This window comes from Podarcis gaigeae (genome assembly GCF_964106915.1).
Source record: "Podarcis gaigeae genome assembly, chromosome: 1".
In the NCBI taxonomy this organism is placed as follows: Eukaryota; Metazoa; Chordata; class Lepidosauria; order Squamata; family Lacertidae; genus Podarcis; species Podarcis gaigeae.
In genome coordinates, this window is record NC_139678.1 from 133,561,974 (window position 1) to 133,581,426 (window position 19,453).

A 19,453-nucleotide genomic window follows, 5' to 3' on the forward strand; every position below is an offset into this window, starting at 1 on the left:
GATGATGTAAATGAAGTTGACTCACTTTTCCTGATTGATCTGCTGTGTGTATGTTTTGATGGAGTTCTCTGTCAATGATTCACTTGCTATCCTTGGAACTAATCCATGTCTTATTTAGACTTTTTGGCACTCCTTAGAAGGTCTGGTGGCTGTGTGGCATTCCCTTGAGTCACTGCTCTCTCACTCTCTCCCTTCCCTGAACTGGATTTTCCCTGTGCTCCACAAATTCAAAAATAAGGGCAAAAAGTGCTTCTAAGAGCTGGTGGGTGTATGATTCTCCTGTATGGAGCCTGGACTCCACCCCCACCCCCCAATAGGAGCAAACTCCTAGGGGCTGAGGTCCCTTCAGGGGACCCCCCCCCCATAAAATATTTGAGAGGGCACAAGTTTGCATAAAATTTGCATAGTTTGTGTCCTGCAAATTTGTGTCCTCCTTAACAGATAGTGGGCGATTATGAGAGATCCTGGCAGGGTTCACTACATGCAGGCCAAGCATCCACCTGGCCCTAGTCCACTGGTCTGCTCTCTTTGCCAAGCAATCTCACTTGCCTGGGCATTCAGCTGATTTCCCTGATATACTGTTGTTGTTTTATAGAATATTTGAATAAGCTGACATTTGTTATGATATGATATATCTACTGCCACCATTAACATTTGAGAGCCAGTGTGGTGTAGTGGTTAAGAGCAGTAGTCTCGTAATCTGGAGAACCGGGTTCGAGTCTCCACTCCTCCACATGCAGCTGCTGGGTGACCTTGGGCCAGTCACACTTCCTTGAAGTCTCTCAGCCCCACTCACCTCACAGAGTGTTTGTTGTGGGGGAGGAAGGGAAAGGAGAATGTTAGCCGCTTTGAGACTCCTTAAAGGGAGTGAAAGGCGGGATATCAAATCCAAACTCTTCTTCTTCTTCTTCTTAACTACTTGCTGTGTGCTGATGTAGACCTGCCCAGACAACAAGGGAAAATGCCCCTCAAAAGACACACGTAGGGGGCACATGTAGATAAATGTACCCTGGGGTTCATGGAGCAAAGTTTGTAGGTTAATGGAAAGACACCCCCCTTTTCCTTCTCAGCACAGACTCCCCAGGTTTCCCTCATTAGCGCAATTCCCTTTTTAACCTATTGACAGTACTAGCAAACTGAATGGGGTTTCTCATCTCCACTATGGGGAATCTTTAGCAAAAACTCACTAAGGAAACTGCATTTGCCTTTTCTTCTTCTATATTCTTCCTACTTGAAGTATTACCAATAAAACAATGTGATTTGAACATGATTCATCCACCCTGAATCTAATAAATAAGATCGCAAACCTGAACTTTTCTATATAGACTGTTGTTGTTGTCTAGTTGCTTAGTTGTGTCTGACTCTTTGTGACCCCTTGGACCAGAGCACGCCAGGCATTCCTGTCTTCCGCTGCCTCCCGCAGTTTGGTCAAACTCATGTTAGCAGGGAGTCTTCTCTTCTCATGAGGTGGCCAAAGTATTGGAGCCTCAGCTTCAGGATCTGTCCTTCCAGTGAGCACTCAGGGCTGATTTCCGTAAGAATGGAGAGGTTTAATCTTCTTGCAGTCCATGGGCCTCTCAAGAGTCTCCTCCAGCACCATAATTCAAAAGCATCAATTCTTCGGCAATCAGCCTTTTTTATGGTCCAGCTCTCACTACATCACTACTGGGAAAACCATAGCTTCTCTGAGTTATTCAAGCCCCTTCACCATGACAAGGCAGTGATCCATGAAGGAGATATAAACTGTAGTATAGTTTAAAACCTATGTATAATGAAATCTTTGTATAATGATTGTATTCTTTGGATGTACACAACCAATTGTGTAACCATAAATACAACATACTATGAGAATGAAACAAATAGCTATGTATCAAAGATGCTAAAACTTTATTGAAGCAAACTGTAAATGGATACAACTCTTCCCTTAAGCAAACATTGCCCAATGTAATCTTCATTTACTGCATTCCTTCCTTATTTCGGGTCACAAGATTGTTGTCCGCTTGCCTTCCAAGAAGGGGTTCACCACACTCTTAATCTCATTTCATGCTGTAAAGAAAAGACTCCTTGCTAAATAGTTCTCACCAAACATCTGAATGCCAGTTGTAGCAGATCCACCGCTTACCACCAATTAATAAAGCAGCAGACTCACCCTGCTTACTGCCCCAATTAAATATTGCATGCACACCTCATGGTAAGCCCCTTAAATGAATTTCTACCTTTTACCACATTTCATCCTGTGGGGGTGTCTTTTGTGAGGGAAAACGTAGGGATTAGAGTCTTAGGCAGGAGTCAGTTAAACAAACAAGAGAAGTTATATTAAAAAGGAGTTTGTGAAATAAAGTTGGTTCAGGAAATGCATTCTTTCAAGTAGAAGTTAACTTAATAAAACTAAATATAAAGATGTCACTGGCTTCTAGAATAGGTGGTGAAAGGCTTAACTCAGTTTCTGCTAATTAGTTGTGACCTCCGAGGATGTGGACAGGCTGCTTGGACGAGTGAAACCGACCACCTGTCTCCTTGATCCTTGCCCATCCTGGCTGATAAAAGCGAGCCGGGAAGGGCTGGGCGATGGGCTTTGCGGGGTGGTGAATGCTTCTCTCTGTGAGGGAGCCTTCCCAGACCCGCTGAAAGAGGCGGTCATTAAACCGCTTCTTAAAAAAACATCTTTAGACCCGGCCAATTTGGCCAACTATCGCCCAGTCTCAAATCTGCCATTCTTGGGCAAGGTGATTGAGCGGGTGGTTGCTGAACAACTCCAAGCACGCCTGGAGGAAACGGACCATTTGGATCCCTTCCAATCGGGATTCAGGCCTCACCATGGGACTGAAACTGCCTTGGTCGCGCTGGTTGATGATCTCCGGCGGGCTAGGGACAAAGGTGAGAGCTGTTTCCTAGTTCTGCTGGATCTCTCAGTGGCCTTTGACACCATCGACCATAACATCCTTCTGGACCGTCTAGAGGGGCTGGGAGCTGGGGCCACTGTCATACAGTGGTTCCGCTCCTTCCTCCTGGGCCGTGTCCAGAAAGTGGTGGGGGGGGTGAGTGTTCAGACCCCTGGGCTCTCACTTGCGGGGTGCCTCAGGGTTCTGTCCTCTCCCCCATGCTTTTTAATATCTATATGAAGCCGCTGGGAGAGATCATCAGGGGGTTTGGACTGGGTGTTCATCAGTATGCAGATGACACCCAGCTCTACCTCTCCTTTAAATCAGAACCAGTGAAGGCGGTGAAGGTCCTGTGTGAGTGCCTGGAGGCAGTTGGAGGTTGGATGGCGGCTAACAGATTGAGGTTGAATCCTGACAAGACAAAAGTACTGTTTTTGGGGGACAGGAGGCGGGCAGGTGTGGAGGATTCCCTGGTCCTGAATGGGGTAACTGTGCCCCTGAAGGACCAGGTGCGCAGCCTGGGAGTCATTTTGGACTCACAGCTGTCCATGGAGGCGCAGGTTAACTCTGTGTCCAGGGCAGCTGTCTACCAGCTCCATCTCATACGCAGACAGAGACCCTACCTCCCCGCGGACTGTCTCGCCAGAGTGGTGCATGCTCTGGTTATCTCACGCTTGGACTACTGCAACGCGCTCTACGTGGGGCTACCTTTGAAGGTGACCCAGAAACTGCAATTAATCCAGAATGCGGCAGCTAGACTGGTGACTGGGAGTGGCCGCCGGGACCACATAACACCAGTTCTGAGAGATCTGCACTGGCTCCCAGTACGTTTCCGAGCACGATTCAAAGTGTTGGTGCTGACCTTTAAAGCCCTAAACGGCCTCGGTCCTGTATACCTGAAGGAGCGTCTCCACCCCCATCGTTCAGCCCGGACACTGAGATCCAGCGCCGAGGGCCTTCTGGCGGTTCCCTCATTGCGAGAAGTGAGGCTACAGGGAACCAGACAGAGGGCCTTCTCGGTAGTGGCGCCCACCCTGTGGAACGCCCTCCCATCAGATGTCAAAGAGATAAAGAATTACCTGACATTCAGAAGACATCTTAAGGCAGCCCTGTTCAGGGAAGTTTTTAATATGTAATGCTGTACTGTTTTTAACACTGATTGGGAGCCGCCCAGAGTGGCTGGGGAAACTCAGCCAGATGGGCGGGGTATAAATAATAAATTATTATTATTATTATGATGATGATGATGATGATGATGATGATGACTGGTGTTATAAATACTTTTTGCATAGCACAGCTTCCTTCACAGATTAATTCTTTGGTTCACAACCTCAATAGACCCACAAGGGGTCTCAAACCTCCCTTCATATTATTACAACAGTGCTACTGAAATGTTTTATTATTTTTAACTTCTCTCATTGATTCACTGTTATTCACCCATGAATAAGGGGCAAGATGCTTACCTCTGTGGGAAATTACAGGCCGGTTGAGTTTTCAGCCAGCTCTGAAATCTTTATTAAAAATGTAAACAAAGACCTTATTTCTAAAAAACTAAAAGACTGGATCAGGAATAGTTAATAGTGAAGTGAGAAGTGAAGTGAAAGCATGTGGTACCCAGAACTGGACCCCATTGCTGGTTAAGGTGAGGATGTGGGCAGCTAAAGCATCTCTGGAGTAGATAGTTTAAGATGCAGGAAGGAGATCTCTACCCAGAACTGCCAGTTCCAGCCATTTACTGTCAGTGAAACAGCCAAGTATCCCCTTCTGGTGGGGTTAGAAAGATGATCCCAAACAATGTCAGTCAGATTGGACAGTTCTGAATTATGCACACTATCCCTGAACACATACAGCTTCTTTCACCCATTTACCTTCTGATTTAATTATCTTCCCAAGAAAGGGGTGGGCTGCTTGCCACCCACTAGATGCCCCACTCATTGCTCATAAGGCTGGCTGCTTTAGAAACGCCATAACTTTGATCATCTTAAGACTTATTATGACGTGGGCTCCTGGACTACGAGGCCCATTTCACATGGAGAGAAGGACCAAATATGAACACAGGAAGACTGTGTTCTGGTTACCTTTGCTAGTCAGGCACTGTAGAAGTCTACAAACCCGGGGGTAATCCAAGCAGTCCATTGGTAGGTACACTTGGAAGACAGAACAAGCCATTAGAAATGTGCATTCATTGCAAGGAATTAATTTATACATGCACCCTTGCTTTATCATTTAGAAGGCATTTATATGACACTTAAAAACTGCAGCATCCTATATATGAGTTTGCAGAGGGCTGGGAGCTCATATGAGACCTGGTGCCTGCCTTGACAATTGAGCCAAAGTAGCCTGAATTGATTACTTTCTTAGTTCTCAAAACAATGTTAGGTATTGTACAGTGGTACCTCAGTTTTCGAAAGTCTCTGTTGATGAACATTTCGGTTTTTGAACTCTGTAAACCCAGAAGTGCGTGCTTCGGTTTTCGAACACGGATTGGAAGTTGAACATACCACACGGCTTCCGCTGAGTGCAAGGTCCTGAGAGCTAGCTGTTGGCTATTGAGTTTTCAGTTTTCAAATGTTTCAGATCTTGAACTGTCTTCCGGGAATGGATTACATTCGAAAACCGAGGTACCGCTCTATCTTTGTGCCTTTGTTACAGCCAGTAACAATATTGAAATAAAACTGAATTGGGAATACTGTAGCATGTTCCTAGCATGTTCCTAGCGTGGCAGCCTGTTGACTTACATATGTTGACTTACACATACGCTGCAGATGTTGGGATGGGCAGGTGATGTAAATCAGATGGGAATCCTCCCAGTGGTGTGCCAAGGCCAGGTTGCATCACAGAAGGGCCCATGGAAAAGCCAAGCTGAGATGGGATGGCTGGCATCCCTGGAGGTGTGTAGTGGTGATGATGCACTGTTGGGGGTCGTGACTTCTCTGTTCTTACTAGAAGCGGAGCAGTCAGCTGCAGGTAGTTAAGAAAAAGAAGGTGTGTTACATTCGCCCAGCTGTTGGGACAGGCAAGAATTCTGAAGCTGATCCAGTTTGTAGCTTTCTGGCTTAAGATCACTCTATGTTTTAGCCTCACAAACAATTTCAATAAACCACTGGCCTTTTTCCTCTGCAAGTAATGTCAGGTAAAATTATAACCTTTCTTGTTGCAAGGTATGCAGTATATTCCTCTTTCATGTGTTTTATTTTTTTGGATCAAAGATCTTAGCAAAATCAATAATTCTGCATAGTAAAAAATGTTTTCCAAACAGTAGCTAATTTCTGCCTGTTTCAATAAAACACATCTTGCTTGTCTTTTCTTCCATGCTCGGATTGGCAAGGGAGCAGAGCAAGTCGAACACATTAGAGGAGGGATGGGGAACCTCCAGCATGTGTGCCAAACCTAGCTTGCCAGGGGTTCAACTTTGACCTGTGAGGCAGTTTCCCCCAAACCACGCCCACCTGCCCCACACCTTAGATGTGGGGAAAGGAGGGATGAAGCTGCCAATGCACAACTGGGAGCCTTAAAGTGCACTCCCAACTCCGCATTTGAAGGGAAATCAGGATTCGGCTCTATTGCCTATCAGCTGATGGGTAGTAAAGCCAAAGTCTCCTGGAGTTTCCCCATGGAGAATTCACTCACACAGCAAGGGCCTACAGAAAGCAAACTCAGTACTACCAAACAGATGAGCAGTCTGAAGCCCAGGTGATTTAAAGCACTGTGCAAGGGGCTTACCGTATTTTTCGCTCTATAAGACGCACCAGACCACAAGACGCACCTAGTTTTTGGAGGAGGAAAACAAGAAAAATAATATTCTGAATCTCAGAAGCCAGAACAGCAAGAGGGATCGCTGCGCAGTGAAAGCAGCAATCCCTCTTGCTGTTCTGGCTTCTGTGATAGCTGTGCAGCCTGCATTCGCTCCATAAGACGCACACACATTTCCCCTTACTTTTTAGGAGGGAAAAAGTGAGTCTTATAGAGCAAAAAATACAGTACTTGGCCTGCAAGGTTGGGATCTGAGAAGAATTTGGCCTGCAGAGCCAAAAATGTTTTCCCCTCCTGCTTTAGAGATTAGCGTGGCTGCTCTACTAATCTCTGGCCAAATGCCCAGGAAAACAAAAGTCTTTGCTTAGTACCAAAATAATGACAATGTTGATGCAAGGTCGGTCTCCCTGGGAATAGCATTCCATAGATGGGGAGGATACTACATAAAAGGTAATAAAATCATGATGTCTTCCAAATTTCATACAATCATAGAGTTGGAAGGAAACCCAAGGACCATCTAGTCCAACCCCCTGCAATGAAGGAATCTCAACTAGATCATACATGACAGATGACCATTCAACCTCTGCTTCAAAACCTCCAAGGAAGGAAAATCCACTACCTTCCAAGAGAGACTGTTCCACTGTCAAACAGCTCTTACTATCAGAAAGTTATTCCTGATATTTAGTCAGAATCTCAATTCTTGGAACTTGAAGCCTTCACTTTGAGACCTAGCCTTCAGAGCAAAAGAAAACAAACTTGCTCCATCTTCCATGTGACAGCCCTTTAAATATTTGAAGATGGTTATCCTATCACCTCTAAGTCTCCTCAATACAAATCTTTATTACGGTCATAAACCAGCATAAAAGGGTGGGATACAGTCATTTAAAATCTGAAAAGCGTTTTGGAAAGCTTAAAGGTATTAAAACAGAAGGTGAATATAAAAGTCTATAAGAATTTAAAAGAAGCTAGAAGAAGGCATTGGGTGGGTGTGGAAGAGCATAAAAGGTTGATACATAGAAAGACTTTAACTATTAATTTACAAAGCACTCTGATATGCTCATTAAATCTGGATTGTGGCACAGGTCCTCCTCCAGCGAATTTTGAGCACTGCTGTGCAGAATCTAGCAACAGTATGTCTTGTAGCAGGATTGATATTTGAGAGCAGCAGGGAGGTATAGAATTGCCCCGGGTGCTTATGACGTAGTGGGAAAATCAGGCTAATATGAGTGTCTCTGTAGTACAGGCACCGGAGAAAGACATGCTCTACCATTTCTATTTGTCCCGAGTCACAGGGGCATTGTCTCTCCGGGTAGTCAATCTTCCTGTATTGACCTTCAATAACGGCAGAGGGGAGGGCATGACACAGAGCCAGGCTAAAAGCCCTTCGCTGTTTAGGAACTTTGAGTTTAGTTAGATATGCCATGGGGGGGGGGGGCAAAGTACTTGGTGGATTCCTTGGCAATAAAAGTTGGAGTCCTGGCTAGATCCAATTGGTGCTCTGTGTCTACTACATGTTGTTTAATGAGTGCTTTAGCCTGATCATATCCTATGTTAAGTGGAAGACCTGGAGAGAAGCCCAGGGATGAGATTTTAGTTGCCACTGCCTGTTTCAACGTGGATTGAAAGTCATCATTCACAGTTAGTGGGGCAAGGCCACGGGGAAAGAAAGGTAGTTTAAGCCAATAATTGAATATGGTCACCCACACTCTAGCCTCCACTTTTGTGAAGCCTGTCTCTAGTCTTAGAGTAGCATTAGAGACACATTTTGGAACATGAAGGACTGACCTTAGAAATTTGGATTGTACAAGTTCTAGTGGAAAAGGGACCCAACCGGGCACCATAGAGAAGTTGTGCTATCGGCTTGGCTTCAAATAATTTAACTCAGTCTCCTCTTTTCCAGGCTGAACAAACCCAACACCCTCAACAGTTCCTCATAAGGCTTGTTTCCCACACCCTTGTCCTCTTGGTCATCCTCTGCACACTTTCCAGATTGTTAACATTATTTAAGTAACAATTACATGCAGCATGGCATGGAGGGGAGGAAGAGCTTCTGTGGAGCGCATAAGCTCCCTTTTCAAATGTACACTTTTTTATTTGTTATCCCCCCCCCCCCCGCCACCAGTTGCTGTGCTCATTGGCCCTGAGCTGTTTTGTTTCTCTGAATTAACTTCAAGGAGACCTTGTGAGTTATTCCTGATCTTCTCCTGACTCCCGCCTTGGCATTCAGATAACATTTAGTGTCCTTTAAAAACAAGTTTACCTGTTGTCCAGGGTGAAGCACAGGAACTCCATGCCCACCAGCTGGTGAATAAGCAGGTGGTGGCAGAGATTTCAACATCATGTTCTGCATAATAATCTGATGCATCTGTGCATTTTGCATTAGCATCATTTCCACCATATCTAGGAAAACATGAAAATCAGGATCAAGAGACAACACTCTGCTTACTACAGAGATCACAACAGAATGCTAGGGAGAAGCAGTCTTCATCTTTTCAGCTCAGAAGCCTTTGAATAAAACCAGCCCAGCAGTGGCTCTGTCTGTTTCCTTTGTATTCTAAACTATGAAAGATCAGCAATATAAGTAACTTGGAGTGATTATTTGCAAACTAGTAAACAGGAAGGAAGAAATAAAGATGCCTCTAGGTTTCCTTCTATCTGTGGAATGGCACATACTGTGTTGTTGTAGACAACAGGTCTGCCAGAGGTTGGGATAATGCACCCAGTGTATATGCAAATGTGTGGCAAGCAGTGCTTTTTCCTTTTATTTTTTAAGAAAAATGGTGCCAGTACTCACCATGAAGTTGTTACAGTAAGTGCCACACCTTTAACTTTTTTTAAAAAAAATGTGCCAGTACTGTATACCTTTGCGCATGCCCACGAAAAAAGCACTGGTGGCAAGACCAGTCCTTCACTATGCAGGAAAACAGATGTGAAGAGCTTTAACTGTATTATCTTGTAACTGAAGTGTCAATCTATATGTAATGCTGAAAATCAATGAAGCATCTCCTGATCTTTTCTGTCCTCGTGGGAAACACCCCAAATATCCAATTTTCCCAACTCCCATACATAGGAAAGAAGCTAGGATGGATAATTCTGAAGGCAGCCCATCCCTTCTAGTCCAATAAAATTTAGACTGCCCCACTAGCTACATAAAGGTTTTTTCAAAGTTGGGAATTCCTTCAAGTATCTGCTATGTCACACCTAGTTTGGCCCTAGAAATACATTATTAAAATGGAGATGGAGTAATTGGCAGAGGAGGAAAGGGACTAGCCATCAATGTATTTCTGCTCATTAGGGGTAAATGGTAGAAGGTAAAGGACCCCTGGATGGTTAAGTCCAGTCAAAGATGACTATGGGGTGCAAGGCTAGTCTTGCTTCTCGCCAAGGGAGCTGGCATTTGTCCACAGACAGCTTTCCGCGTCATGTGGCCAGCATGACTAAACTGCTTCTGGCACAATGGGACCCTGTGACAGAAGTCAGAGTGCATGGCAATGCCGTTTACCTACCCGCTGCAGCAGATATTTATCTACTTGCACTGGTATGCTTTCGAACTGCTACATTGGCAGAAGCTGGGACACAGCAACAGGAGCTCACCCCATCATGCAGATTTGAACCACCAACCTTCCAACTGGCAAGCCAGACAGGAAGAGATCCTGGCTCTCCCCATAATATGATTTGACTTTCCTACAAGCTTCAAGGGTTCACTCTCTGCTTTCCTTGTATGGAAGCATTCAGCAAAGTTTACATCTCCATTGTACTATAACGCTCTGAAAATGTGGTGCAATTAAATAAACTCAGAAATAAGTTTGGTTCTATGTGGGCTGCCAGCTTGCTGCAGTTTGTAGCAAGGCACACCTTAGTTCATGCAGGCATGTGAGATGGAAAAAATGCTAGGCAAATCTGAAAAAGGCCTCACAGCCTGCTTCCATGCCTCTTTACTCAAAAGTAAATCTCACTTAATTCAGTGGATCTTAATCCTAAGTATGCACAGGGTTGTAAGATGTGCTGTAATTCTTTGCACATTTAACCTACATCTACCCAGAAAAAGTCCCTCCGTTTTCAATGCACCCAGAAAAAGTTTCCCCATTTTCAATGCATATGGGATTGCCCACCTTCCTTAATACTGCCAGAGCGTGGGCCTGCGCAAGGCTGCGGAGATGGAATCTGGGTAATGAGCGGTGGATGCTGAGGAATTTGCTGAATAATGGTTGCTGGCTGCTGAGGCAACTTGGAAAAGAAAGGAAGCAAAAACAAAATAATAACTGATCAAAGTGTAGCCAAAATCCTAGACTTTGATTAAATCCTGTCAGTACTCAACACACTAAACAGCAAATACTGTAAATTGATACATATTTTGTGTTCAGTTCATTATTGGACTAATCAAGGATTATTATTTTTTTACAGTTTCTTCTATGTCTGGTTTGCATGGCACATTAAATCACCATTAAACCTAGAGGCATCATCAACAACTGCTAGAGAAGTTTGTCTTTTTCCAAGGATTCCTTTTTTGGTGTGTAGACAGAACAAAATTGGTGCATCTAAGTTACAACAAAACTGAGCCTCCCTCAACTTACACACATTTAACTTGTGTGCATTCAGCTTTACACATGTAGTAGAAAAATTAAAAAAGCAAAAAGCAGTGGAAAGGGGGTGGATTTATAGAGAAACGACTTGGCAATCCCACCCACCCTTGAACCTAATGTGTTTTGACTAGCTTTGGGCATGATTCCCAGAATATAACTGCCATGTAAATTGCAGGAGTGCTGTATTCATATTCTAGATTATTTCTGCAGGCATCAGTATCTCCTAGAGCAGACATTGTTGGCCTTCACCTTGACCCATGGCCATGCTGGGGGTGTACATGGGTTGCCAATCTGTTTCCAGGCTTAATTCAAGGTACCTGCGCTAGCGCTTAAAGCCATAAACAACTAAGCCCCCAAGTATCTTAAAGACTGCCTCATGTCCTATAGTCTCTCTCAGGTGTTAACTGACTTTGGGTGGTTTCTCCACCCTTAGAAGTTCAGGTGTGTGATGGTGGAAGAGGGCCTTCTCTGTGGAAAGTCCTTGGTTGGAGAACTCTCTCTCCAAAGAGATGTATTTGGCACCTTCACTGTTTAGCTTGCCTGACTTTACTTTTGTTTAAGAGTGGGATTTGTCCTCTTACTTCAACACCTGGCAAGAGTCATTTAAAGCTAACAACTGCAGAACAACAGGATCCGTTTTTGCGTAAAGCCACAATTATCTGATAGTTAAGGGGTTGGCCCAAAGAACAGGAGGATTATGCAGCTACCAAAAAGGAATAAAACATTTTGTAGGTCCTGTGTGAATATTAGAATCCTATTTGTTGCCTCCTAGATATGGGTCCTGCAGGGATCCAGTAGTGTTAGCTATAGATACACTATCAGAAAGTACTTTCTCTCATACTTTTTATGTTATGTGTGAAAGCTATTACTATGTCAGGCTTCAGGGAATCTGCTTCCTCCCCACTCCCCCTTGGCAGTAGATAAGCAGAACAAAGAGAAAGGATTAGTTACAGATAGGTAGCCGTGTTGGTCTGCCATAGTCAAAACAAAAAAAATCCCTTCCAGTAGCACCTTAAAGACCAACTAAGTCAGTTCTTGGTATGAGCTTTCATGTGCATGCACACTTCTTCAGATACACAAGAGAAAGGAGTCTTCTTACCAGTTATAACCTTTAATGATCACAGTGAGAGAACAAAGAATCCATTTCCTAGGAAAGGAGGTGTTCCCAATTAAGAGTTCCACCCCTTCCTCCCTAGTCACCCATGTCATTACTGCGTCTTGTAACCTGAGCTCCTACCCTCTGTGCTTTCTGTTCTGCCACTTTATCAGCTCTTCCTGACCTTGGGGAGAGTGGATGAATGCTTTCCAGAGACAGTGAATCTATTACCTCTCTCTCTTCCAGTCCTTCTTCCCCTAGCTGTTCCCCATCCAGTATTTCCCAGCTTCTGCCTTCTGAACTATGTCCCTTTGCAAACCACTTTTCCAAATCTATATTGTGGTACTTCGGGTTACAAACACTTCGGGTTACAAACTCCGCTAACCCAGAAGTAGTACATCAAATTGAGAACTTTGCCCCAGGATGAGAACGGAAATTGCTGCCGCAGGAGGCCCCATTAGAGAAAGCGTGCCTCAGGTTAAGAACGTTTTCGGATTAAGAATGGACCTCCGGAACAAATTAAGTTTGTTCGTAACCCGAGGTACCCCTGTACTGTCCTCCTGCTCCTGGGAAGATTTAGGATCCTGATCAGGAGCAGGGGGAGGGGGAGGCTCCCACTATTCCTCCTCAGCATAGTCCCTGACACTATGTTAGATAATCTGAAAGCGAAAAGTTTTTAAAAAAATGTTCTGCTATAGATTTCCCAAGCCATTTCTAAGTTTTACATTTACATTTTACATTTAGTTAGAAGTTTTGTATCAAACAAATTTGATCTAAATCTTTCACGTGCAAAATCTCCATTATTACACCTATGCAATATGCTTTCACACGCACAGTGCTGGAGCTTTCATCTGTTAATAGGAATGATCAACATCATCTATGCATCCATCATTTGCACTTCCAAACTGTATACCTTATTTTTTGCACCATAACACTCACTTTTTTCCTCCTAGAAAGTAAGGGGAAATATGTCTGTGCGTGTTATGGAGCGAATGCCTGCGGGTGGCGGGGGCGGGAATCTGCTGCAGTCATGAGCAGAGGATCCATGGTTCCCCTTCCTTCCCTCCTCCATGGTTACAAAGCATGGATCCACATGGATCCTCAGGATTTTTGCATTGGGCTACTCCAAACTCACTGTCAGATCACATGTCTGTGGCCACAGCATGAACCACAAAAATCATATATCCACTATTTTGTTTAGAATATTTTTTTTCTTGTTTTCCTCCTCTAAAAACTATGTGCGTGTTATGGTCTGGTGCGTGTTATAGAGCGAAAAATACGGCAGTTCTTTTTTATAATAAGGCACTCACTGTCTGCTGGATAATCCTTGGCTGTTCAGGTGGAGGAGGAGGAGGAGGAATTTGGTAGAAATGTTCTGGTTCTGGTCTGAAGTGCTTCCTCTGGAGTCTTGGCAAGCCACGTGGTAATGACAATTCTTCCAGAACATTTTGCTCCTACAATACCAAATATATAAGCTTTCTATAAGAGGAAAAATTATTTATGTTGCATTTTTTTCTAATTCACAAACCTTGTTATGCCAAGTGTATCAGTGAGAAATGAAATATTTAACTATTTACTAAAAATATTTATAATTTTTCATGACATAGGAGACCAGTGACTGCACTTCCCAATTCCATTAAACATTAAAGCTGGTATGGGAGATTCTGGATTTGATAGGAGCAATGACAGCATGGTGGGCCAACAACATTTGTGTCTAATGGGAGACACAAACCACTGAGATTTTACCCTATGTATGGAATGCCATCAAGAATGAGAAGCCCAATGGGTTTAACATAAGCCAAATGTGAAAAGCAAAACAGAGCTACTCCTCTGTTTCCTTAAGGACCCATCTTTAGCCAGCTATTACCAGGCTGGTCTGGTTATTCCATGCTGGATCCAAAAATTTTTCCCTCCAAAGAAAACTCTTAACAGCATCTTTAAAGACTTCCAAGAGTTTAACAATCTGACCTTATATATGTGTGTCTCCTCAGAAGTAAGTCTTATCGAGTTCAATAGCACTTACTCTCAGGTACTCTCATTTAGGACTGCAGGACTGCAGCCTTCATGTGTTGGAAGAAACTTCATAGTACTGAATCATAGAAATGTAGAATTGTACAGATGGAAGGGACCCTGAGGGTCATCTAGTCCAACCCCCTGCTTGAGACATACCCTGAGCTGCTGCAGAAGATCCTTTCTTCGTCTCAATGCACTTTGCAATGCATTGCCATGGCTGCCGTAATTCCCTGCAAAAACAATTGGAAAGAGTCTGCCATCTCCTTTAGTTTTACAGTTTTTCAGTAATTTACAAAACAAAGGAAAGGGGGGTAGATAAAGGAGGGGGAAGAAGGCATTTAGTTGGTGGTTCAGTTATGGATCCAATTCAAGGCACTCAGCTAGTATTTAAAGCTCTAAATGATTCAGGCCACAAATATCCTTCATCCTTCCGGGATTTCCATCACCCTCAGAAATTTGGGTAGTAGCAGCCTGGGAAAGGACCTCTGTTCTGGAATTCTCTACCCACAAGGGGGTGTCTGGCACCTTCATTGTGTCGTTTTTTGTCATATGCCTCTTAACCCTAGTTTTGACACCCAGGATGTACGCTTTGGAACCCACTCTATTCTCTTATGTTTTAATTATTTTTAGTATTGTATTTTAAAGTTGTTCTAACATGTCCTGGGACCACATGTGAAGCTAAATAATCTAATAAATGATAATATAGGGTGGGATTTCATTGCATTCCTCACCATCAGAAGTCCTATTGGCCCATGGATCTGTAGAGGATGGAATGCAGAGAAAGTTTGCCAAAATCCACATCTATCCCATAGTAAATGTTGAGAAATCCTGTTTAATGCATTTTCCCTCAAACCAACATTACAAATTGATTCATATGGAGATATGAGTGAGCTTTAACTTCTTACTTGCTGCAGAAAAGGAAGATTCCAAATCATCAATGTTTTCACGTTCATTTTCTAGTTTCTGTGGATCAAAGCAGAATGAGGATTAACAAAAAATTCAGAACCTCAGCTTTGACTGTCAACAAGTAATTGAACATCAAAAAACCTACAAAGATTTGTGCAATCTATGCGCTGTGAAAGTGGGAGTTGTTGGCACTAGTTTATATTGAGTCATAAAAAGGTAAAGGTAAAGGTAAAGGACCCCTGACAGTTACCGGTAAGTCCAGTTGCAATTGACTCTGAGGGTGCGGTGCTCATCTCGCTTTACTGGCCGAGGGAGCCAACATTTGTCTGCAGTTTTTCCGGGTCACGTGGCCAGCTTGACTAAGCCGCTTCTGGCAAAACCAAGAGCAGCACGCAGAAATGCCATTTACCTTCCCTCCGGAGCGGTACCTACTTGCACTTTGACATGCTTTCAAACTGCTAGGTTGGCAGAAGCTGGGACCGAACAGGAGCTCACCCATCATGGGGATTCGAACCACCAACCTTCCAATCGGCAAGCCAAGGCTCAGTGGTTTACACCACAGCGCCACCCGCGTCCCTTGTTGAGTCATACTTAGTACTTAAAGAATGTTTTCACCAAAACCGGACCCCTCTCCTGTAGCTCCTTCCTGTCCTAAGACAGTTCTTTGCAGCGTGCTTGCATTCCTTCTTAGGATTTAAGTTGATTAGAGTGGTTAGAGTGCTGGCGTACAACCCCAGAGACCAGGTTCAAATGCCCAATCGGGAACTGTGGGCCAGTCACTGCCTAACCTACTTTACAGGGTTGTTGTGATAATAAAATGGAGAGGGGGAGCTCTGTAGAGAAAAGGTGGGATATAAATGTATTGATAATTTATTTTCTATTATTTCATACATTTTTTATTCTGCTGGATTGTAAAAAAAACAATAACCCTTGTTTGTAAAAATACATTTAGATCTCACTTTTCCTCCAAGGAACTCCAGGTGGCATACCTGGTTGTCCTCCTGCTTGCTTGATCCTCACAACCCTCTCAAGTGGGTGAGGTGGAAAGAGAATGACTGGCCCATCTTGGTCACCCACTGAGCTTTATGGCTGCGCAGGGATTTGAAGCCGGATCTCTGTGGTCCTATCCTATTCCAGCACTTCATCCACTAGACCAGAGCTTTCCCAACTTTTCATGGTGGATTTTGACATGCATCATTTCACAACATAGTAATTCAGTTTCACTAGCAAACCAGAGGTTAAACCAACCCCTTTCCAGCTCCAGGAGGAGAGTGGGGAGCCTTTGTGTGACACACCTGCACACTGCAGCCGGCACACTAACGTGTCGCGACACACAGTTTGGAAAGCTCGGCACTAGACTACCCTGGCTCTTTTCTGTGGCATACAGTACATAAGGGGAATTCTTGAGTAACTTATGGGATTGTGTTAGGCCAGAAATTAGGTGGTTCTGGGAGGATGAGTGGGTGAACATGCTTTTAGTAAGTTTAACATAGAAAAGGCTTTGAGAATGAAGGAAATGTGGGAGGGGAAATAGCTAAGACAAGGCCTATTTCAAAACATAAGCAAGTCTAAATAAAACCAAGGAAGGTTAGTATGTTCAACTAGGCAGATATTAACTCTTATATTAGAAAGTTGAGAAGTTGATGCATCATGAATAAGGGTAGACTGTCGAAATATATTTAAAAATTGTCCAGTAGCATCTTAGAGACCTGCACACTTCTTCAGATACACACACAAGGGTAGCCAGAACATCACATATTAGCTGTCAGGGTGCTGAGTTTGTAAACTCCTTTGCTGATCAGCATGGATGGACACAGGGCAGAAGAGTTAACTAGTTAAAAATCCCGCTTTGGATATTTTTTGCTTTGCCGACTACCAATTAATGGTAGTTTGCAAAAACAATCGTGTTGGAAGTTATAACTTAGATATGACCTTAGAAAAATTTACCTTACCTTCTCAAGGAGTTTGAGTTTGAGTCGAGTCATGTGATCGGCCACATCCGAGTCTGTCATCCTGACAAAATTTCAGGGCAACAGGCTCTTCAAATCACAAAGGACGGTAGTTTGTTTTTTAATGTGTGTTGCTTCTTTCTTCCTCCAGGCTCTTTGTCGAAATTTTCCATAAAGTCTCTGTGATAATTTCAGTCCCAAATTACAAAGGAAAACAGAATCCTCTCAAATACACAGTGTCTCTTGCAGTGTGCACAGTATGGTTACTAAGATATTGCTCTGCTTGAACAACAGCAGCATTTTCTCAGTGGTTGCTGGCTTTCCCCATACAAAGTCACTAAGCCCAGCCCTGTGCGTTGCTAACATGCTCCTATGAATAACTCTGTTAAGCTCAGGTTACCCTGTAGCTGTTTGCATTGTCTGTGACCTAAACAAACTCAGGCACTAACCTGGTTCATATGAGGTTTGGTCAACTGAAAGAAACAAAAAATAAAAATCCAATTGGGCGAGGCTGTTCTTGATTCTATCAAATCAAATGAGGGTGTCAAACCAAGCATTTCCCAACCATCACTTAAAAGTACCTTAATCTAGGCAAGCTTCAAGGAAAGCCCAAACAGAAATTGGATATTGAGATAGCTCAGTCGGAAGAGCATGAGACTCTTAATCTCAAGGGTCATGGGTTCAAACCCAGTATTAGACATAAGATTCCTGCATTGCAAGGGGTTGGACAAGATGACCCTTAAGGATATCTTCCAACTCCACAATTCTATGATTCTGTGCATTAGACCCATCAGATTTTTCACTTTGCCAGATCTCCCTCTTTCTTCAAATTTCCTTTCACATGAAGTCACTGTACAGTACAGGCAACACTTGTTTTGTCCTGGGTTTCTGTTCCAGACCCTCACATGCGTCAGCAGAGCCTAAGTCTGTTCTGCCCATTTTCATGTCATCTTTACGACATTTTGGGGCTATTTCCAAGTTTGGTGCTATGTGCATGTGCATGATTGTGTATCATTCGGATGCACCTAAATTGGTCCTTGCCTGTACAGAGAAAATAATGCATACCTTTTGATTCATTAATAAATTGTTACAAACTGAATAAAATCAAACAGTAAGAGGTCCCGGACAGCAGATTGTCTCGAGCTAGCTGGTTCCATCTGGCAATACAGGAGCAAGTATAGAACTTCACGCTATGCATAGAGTACAGTGGTACCTTGGTTCTCAAATGCCTTGGTTTGCGAACTTTTTCCAGAAGCGAACATGCTCCGTTTAGAGTGTTATACTGACGATTTGAGTGCCATACTTCCATTTTGAGAGTTACACTGAGGTCTGTTTTTGCTATTTATTTTGCGTTTTGTTTTTGCTGTTCATTTTTTGTTTTTGTGACTGTATGGAACCCAGTTCAGCTACTGATTGACTGCAGTACATTATTACTTTCATTTTATAGATCAATGGTCTCGTTAGATAGTAAAATTCATGTTAAACTGCTGTTTTAGGGTTGTTTTTAAAAGTCTGGAATGGATTAATCCATTTTGCATTACTTTCTATGGGAAAGCTCATTTTTTGTTTTTGTGACTGTATGGAACCCAGTTCAGCTACTGATTGACTGCAGTACATTATTACTTTCATTTTATAGATCAATGGTCTCGTTAGATAGTAAAATTCATGTTAAACTGCTGTTTTAGGGTTGTTTTTAAAAGTCTGGAATGGATTAATCCATTTTGCATTACTTTCTATGGGAAAGCTCATTTTTTGTTTTTGTGACTGTATGGAACCCAGTTCAGCTACTGATTGACTGCAGTACATTATTAATTTCATTTTATAGATCAATGGTCTCGTTAGATAGTAAAATTCATGTTAAACTGCTGTTTTAGGGTTGTTTTTAAAAGTCTGGAATGGATTAATCCATTTTGCATTACTTTCTATGGGAAAGCTCATTTTTTGTTTTTGTGACTGTATGGAACCCAGTTCAGCTACTGATTGACTGCAGTACATTATTACTTTCATTTTATAGATCAATGGTCTCGTTAGATAGTAAAATTCATGTTAAACTGCTGTTTTAGGGTTGTTTTTAAAAGTCTGGAATGGATTAATCCATTTTGCATTACTTTCTATGGGAAAGCGCGCCTTGGTTTTGGAACAGACTTCTGGAACGGATTAAGTTTGAGAACCAAGGTACCTTTGTAGTGTTTTTGCACGTGACATGAGGCTTAAATTTGCCTTTATAACTGTAGAATTCAGAAGACACACTGCATCTTATTTATGTTTTAG

The 19,453-nt window shown here is 43.1% G+C and overlaps 1 protein-coding gene across 7 annotated transcripts; it reads right to left on the bottom strand.

Moving 5' to 3' along the window:
* Positions 1-1,870: 1,870 nt before the first annotated feature.
* Positions 1,871-18,724, bottom strand: LOC310832501 (uncharacterized protein C21orf58). Of its 7 annotated transcripts, none has more exons than XR_014558321.1 (9): positions 17,186-18,724; positions 15,233-15,290; positions 14,484-14,590; positions 13,625-13,768; positions 10,748-10,862; positions 8,896-9,035; positions 5,621-5,843; positions 4,961-5,029; positions 1,871-2,046 (listed from the first exon to the last, which is right to left on the bottom strand). XR_014558321.1 is itself a non-coding variant. In XM_083714346.1 (9 exons), exons 1-8 carry the CDS (start codon positions 17,243-17,245, stop codon positions 4,987-4,989), a joined length of 876 nt encoding a protein of 291 aa, XP_083570472.1. In that variant the 5' UTR covers positions 17,246-18,723; the 3' UTR covers positions 1,871-2,046; positions 4,961-4,986. The 7 variants fall into 7 exon arrangements, 6 of the variants coding, with proteins under 6 accessions (XP_083570472.1, XP_083570473.1, XP_083570475.1 ...); XM_083714346.1 differs by having other exon boundaries at positions 5,635-5,843; positions 17,186-18,723; XM_083714347.1 differs by having other exon boundaries at positions 5,635-5,843; positions 14,484-14,557; positions 17,186-18,722.
* Positions 18,725-19,453: the final 729 nt, after the last annotated feature.

What these genes read in the sequence shown, in the direction of transcription:
- LOC310832501 (XM_083714346.1), bottom strand. Translation starts at nt 17,245, where the DNA reads ATGACAGACTCGGATGTGGCCGATCACATGACTCGACTCAAACTCAAA. An exon ending in CAAGGATTATCCAGCAGACA is followed by an intron (nt 10,863 to 13,624) that starts GTGAGTGCCTTA and finishes TTCTTTTCCAAG; the next exon opens with TTGCCTCAGCAGCCAGCAAC. An exon ending in TGCTTCACCCTGGACAACAG is followed by an intron (nt 5,844 to 8,895) that starts GTAAACTTGTTT and finishes AACTACCTGCAG; the next exon opens with CTGACTGCTCCGCTTCTAGT.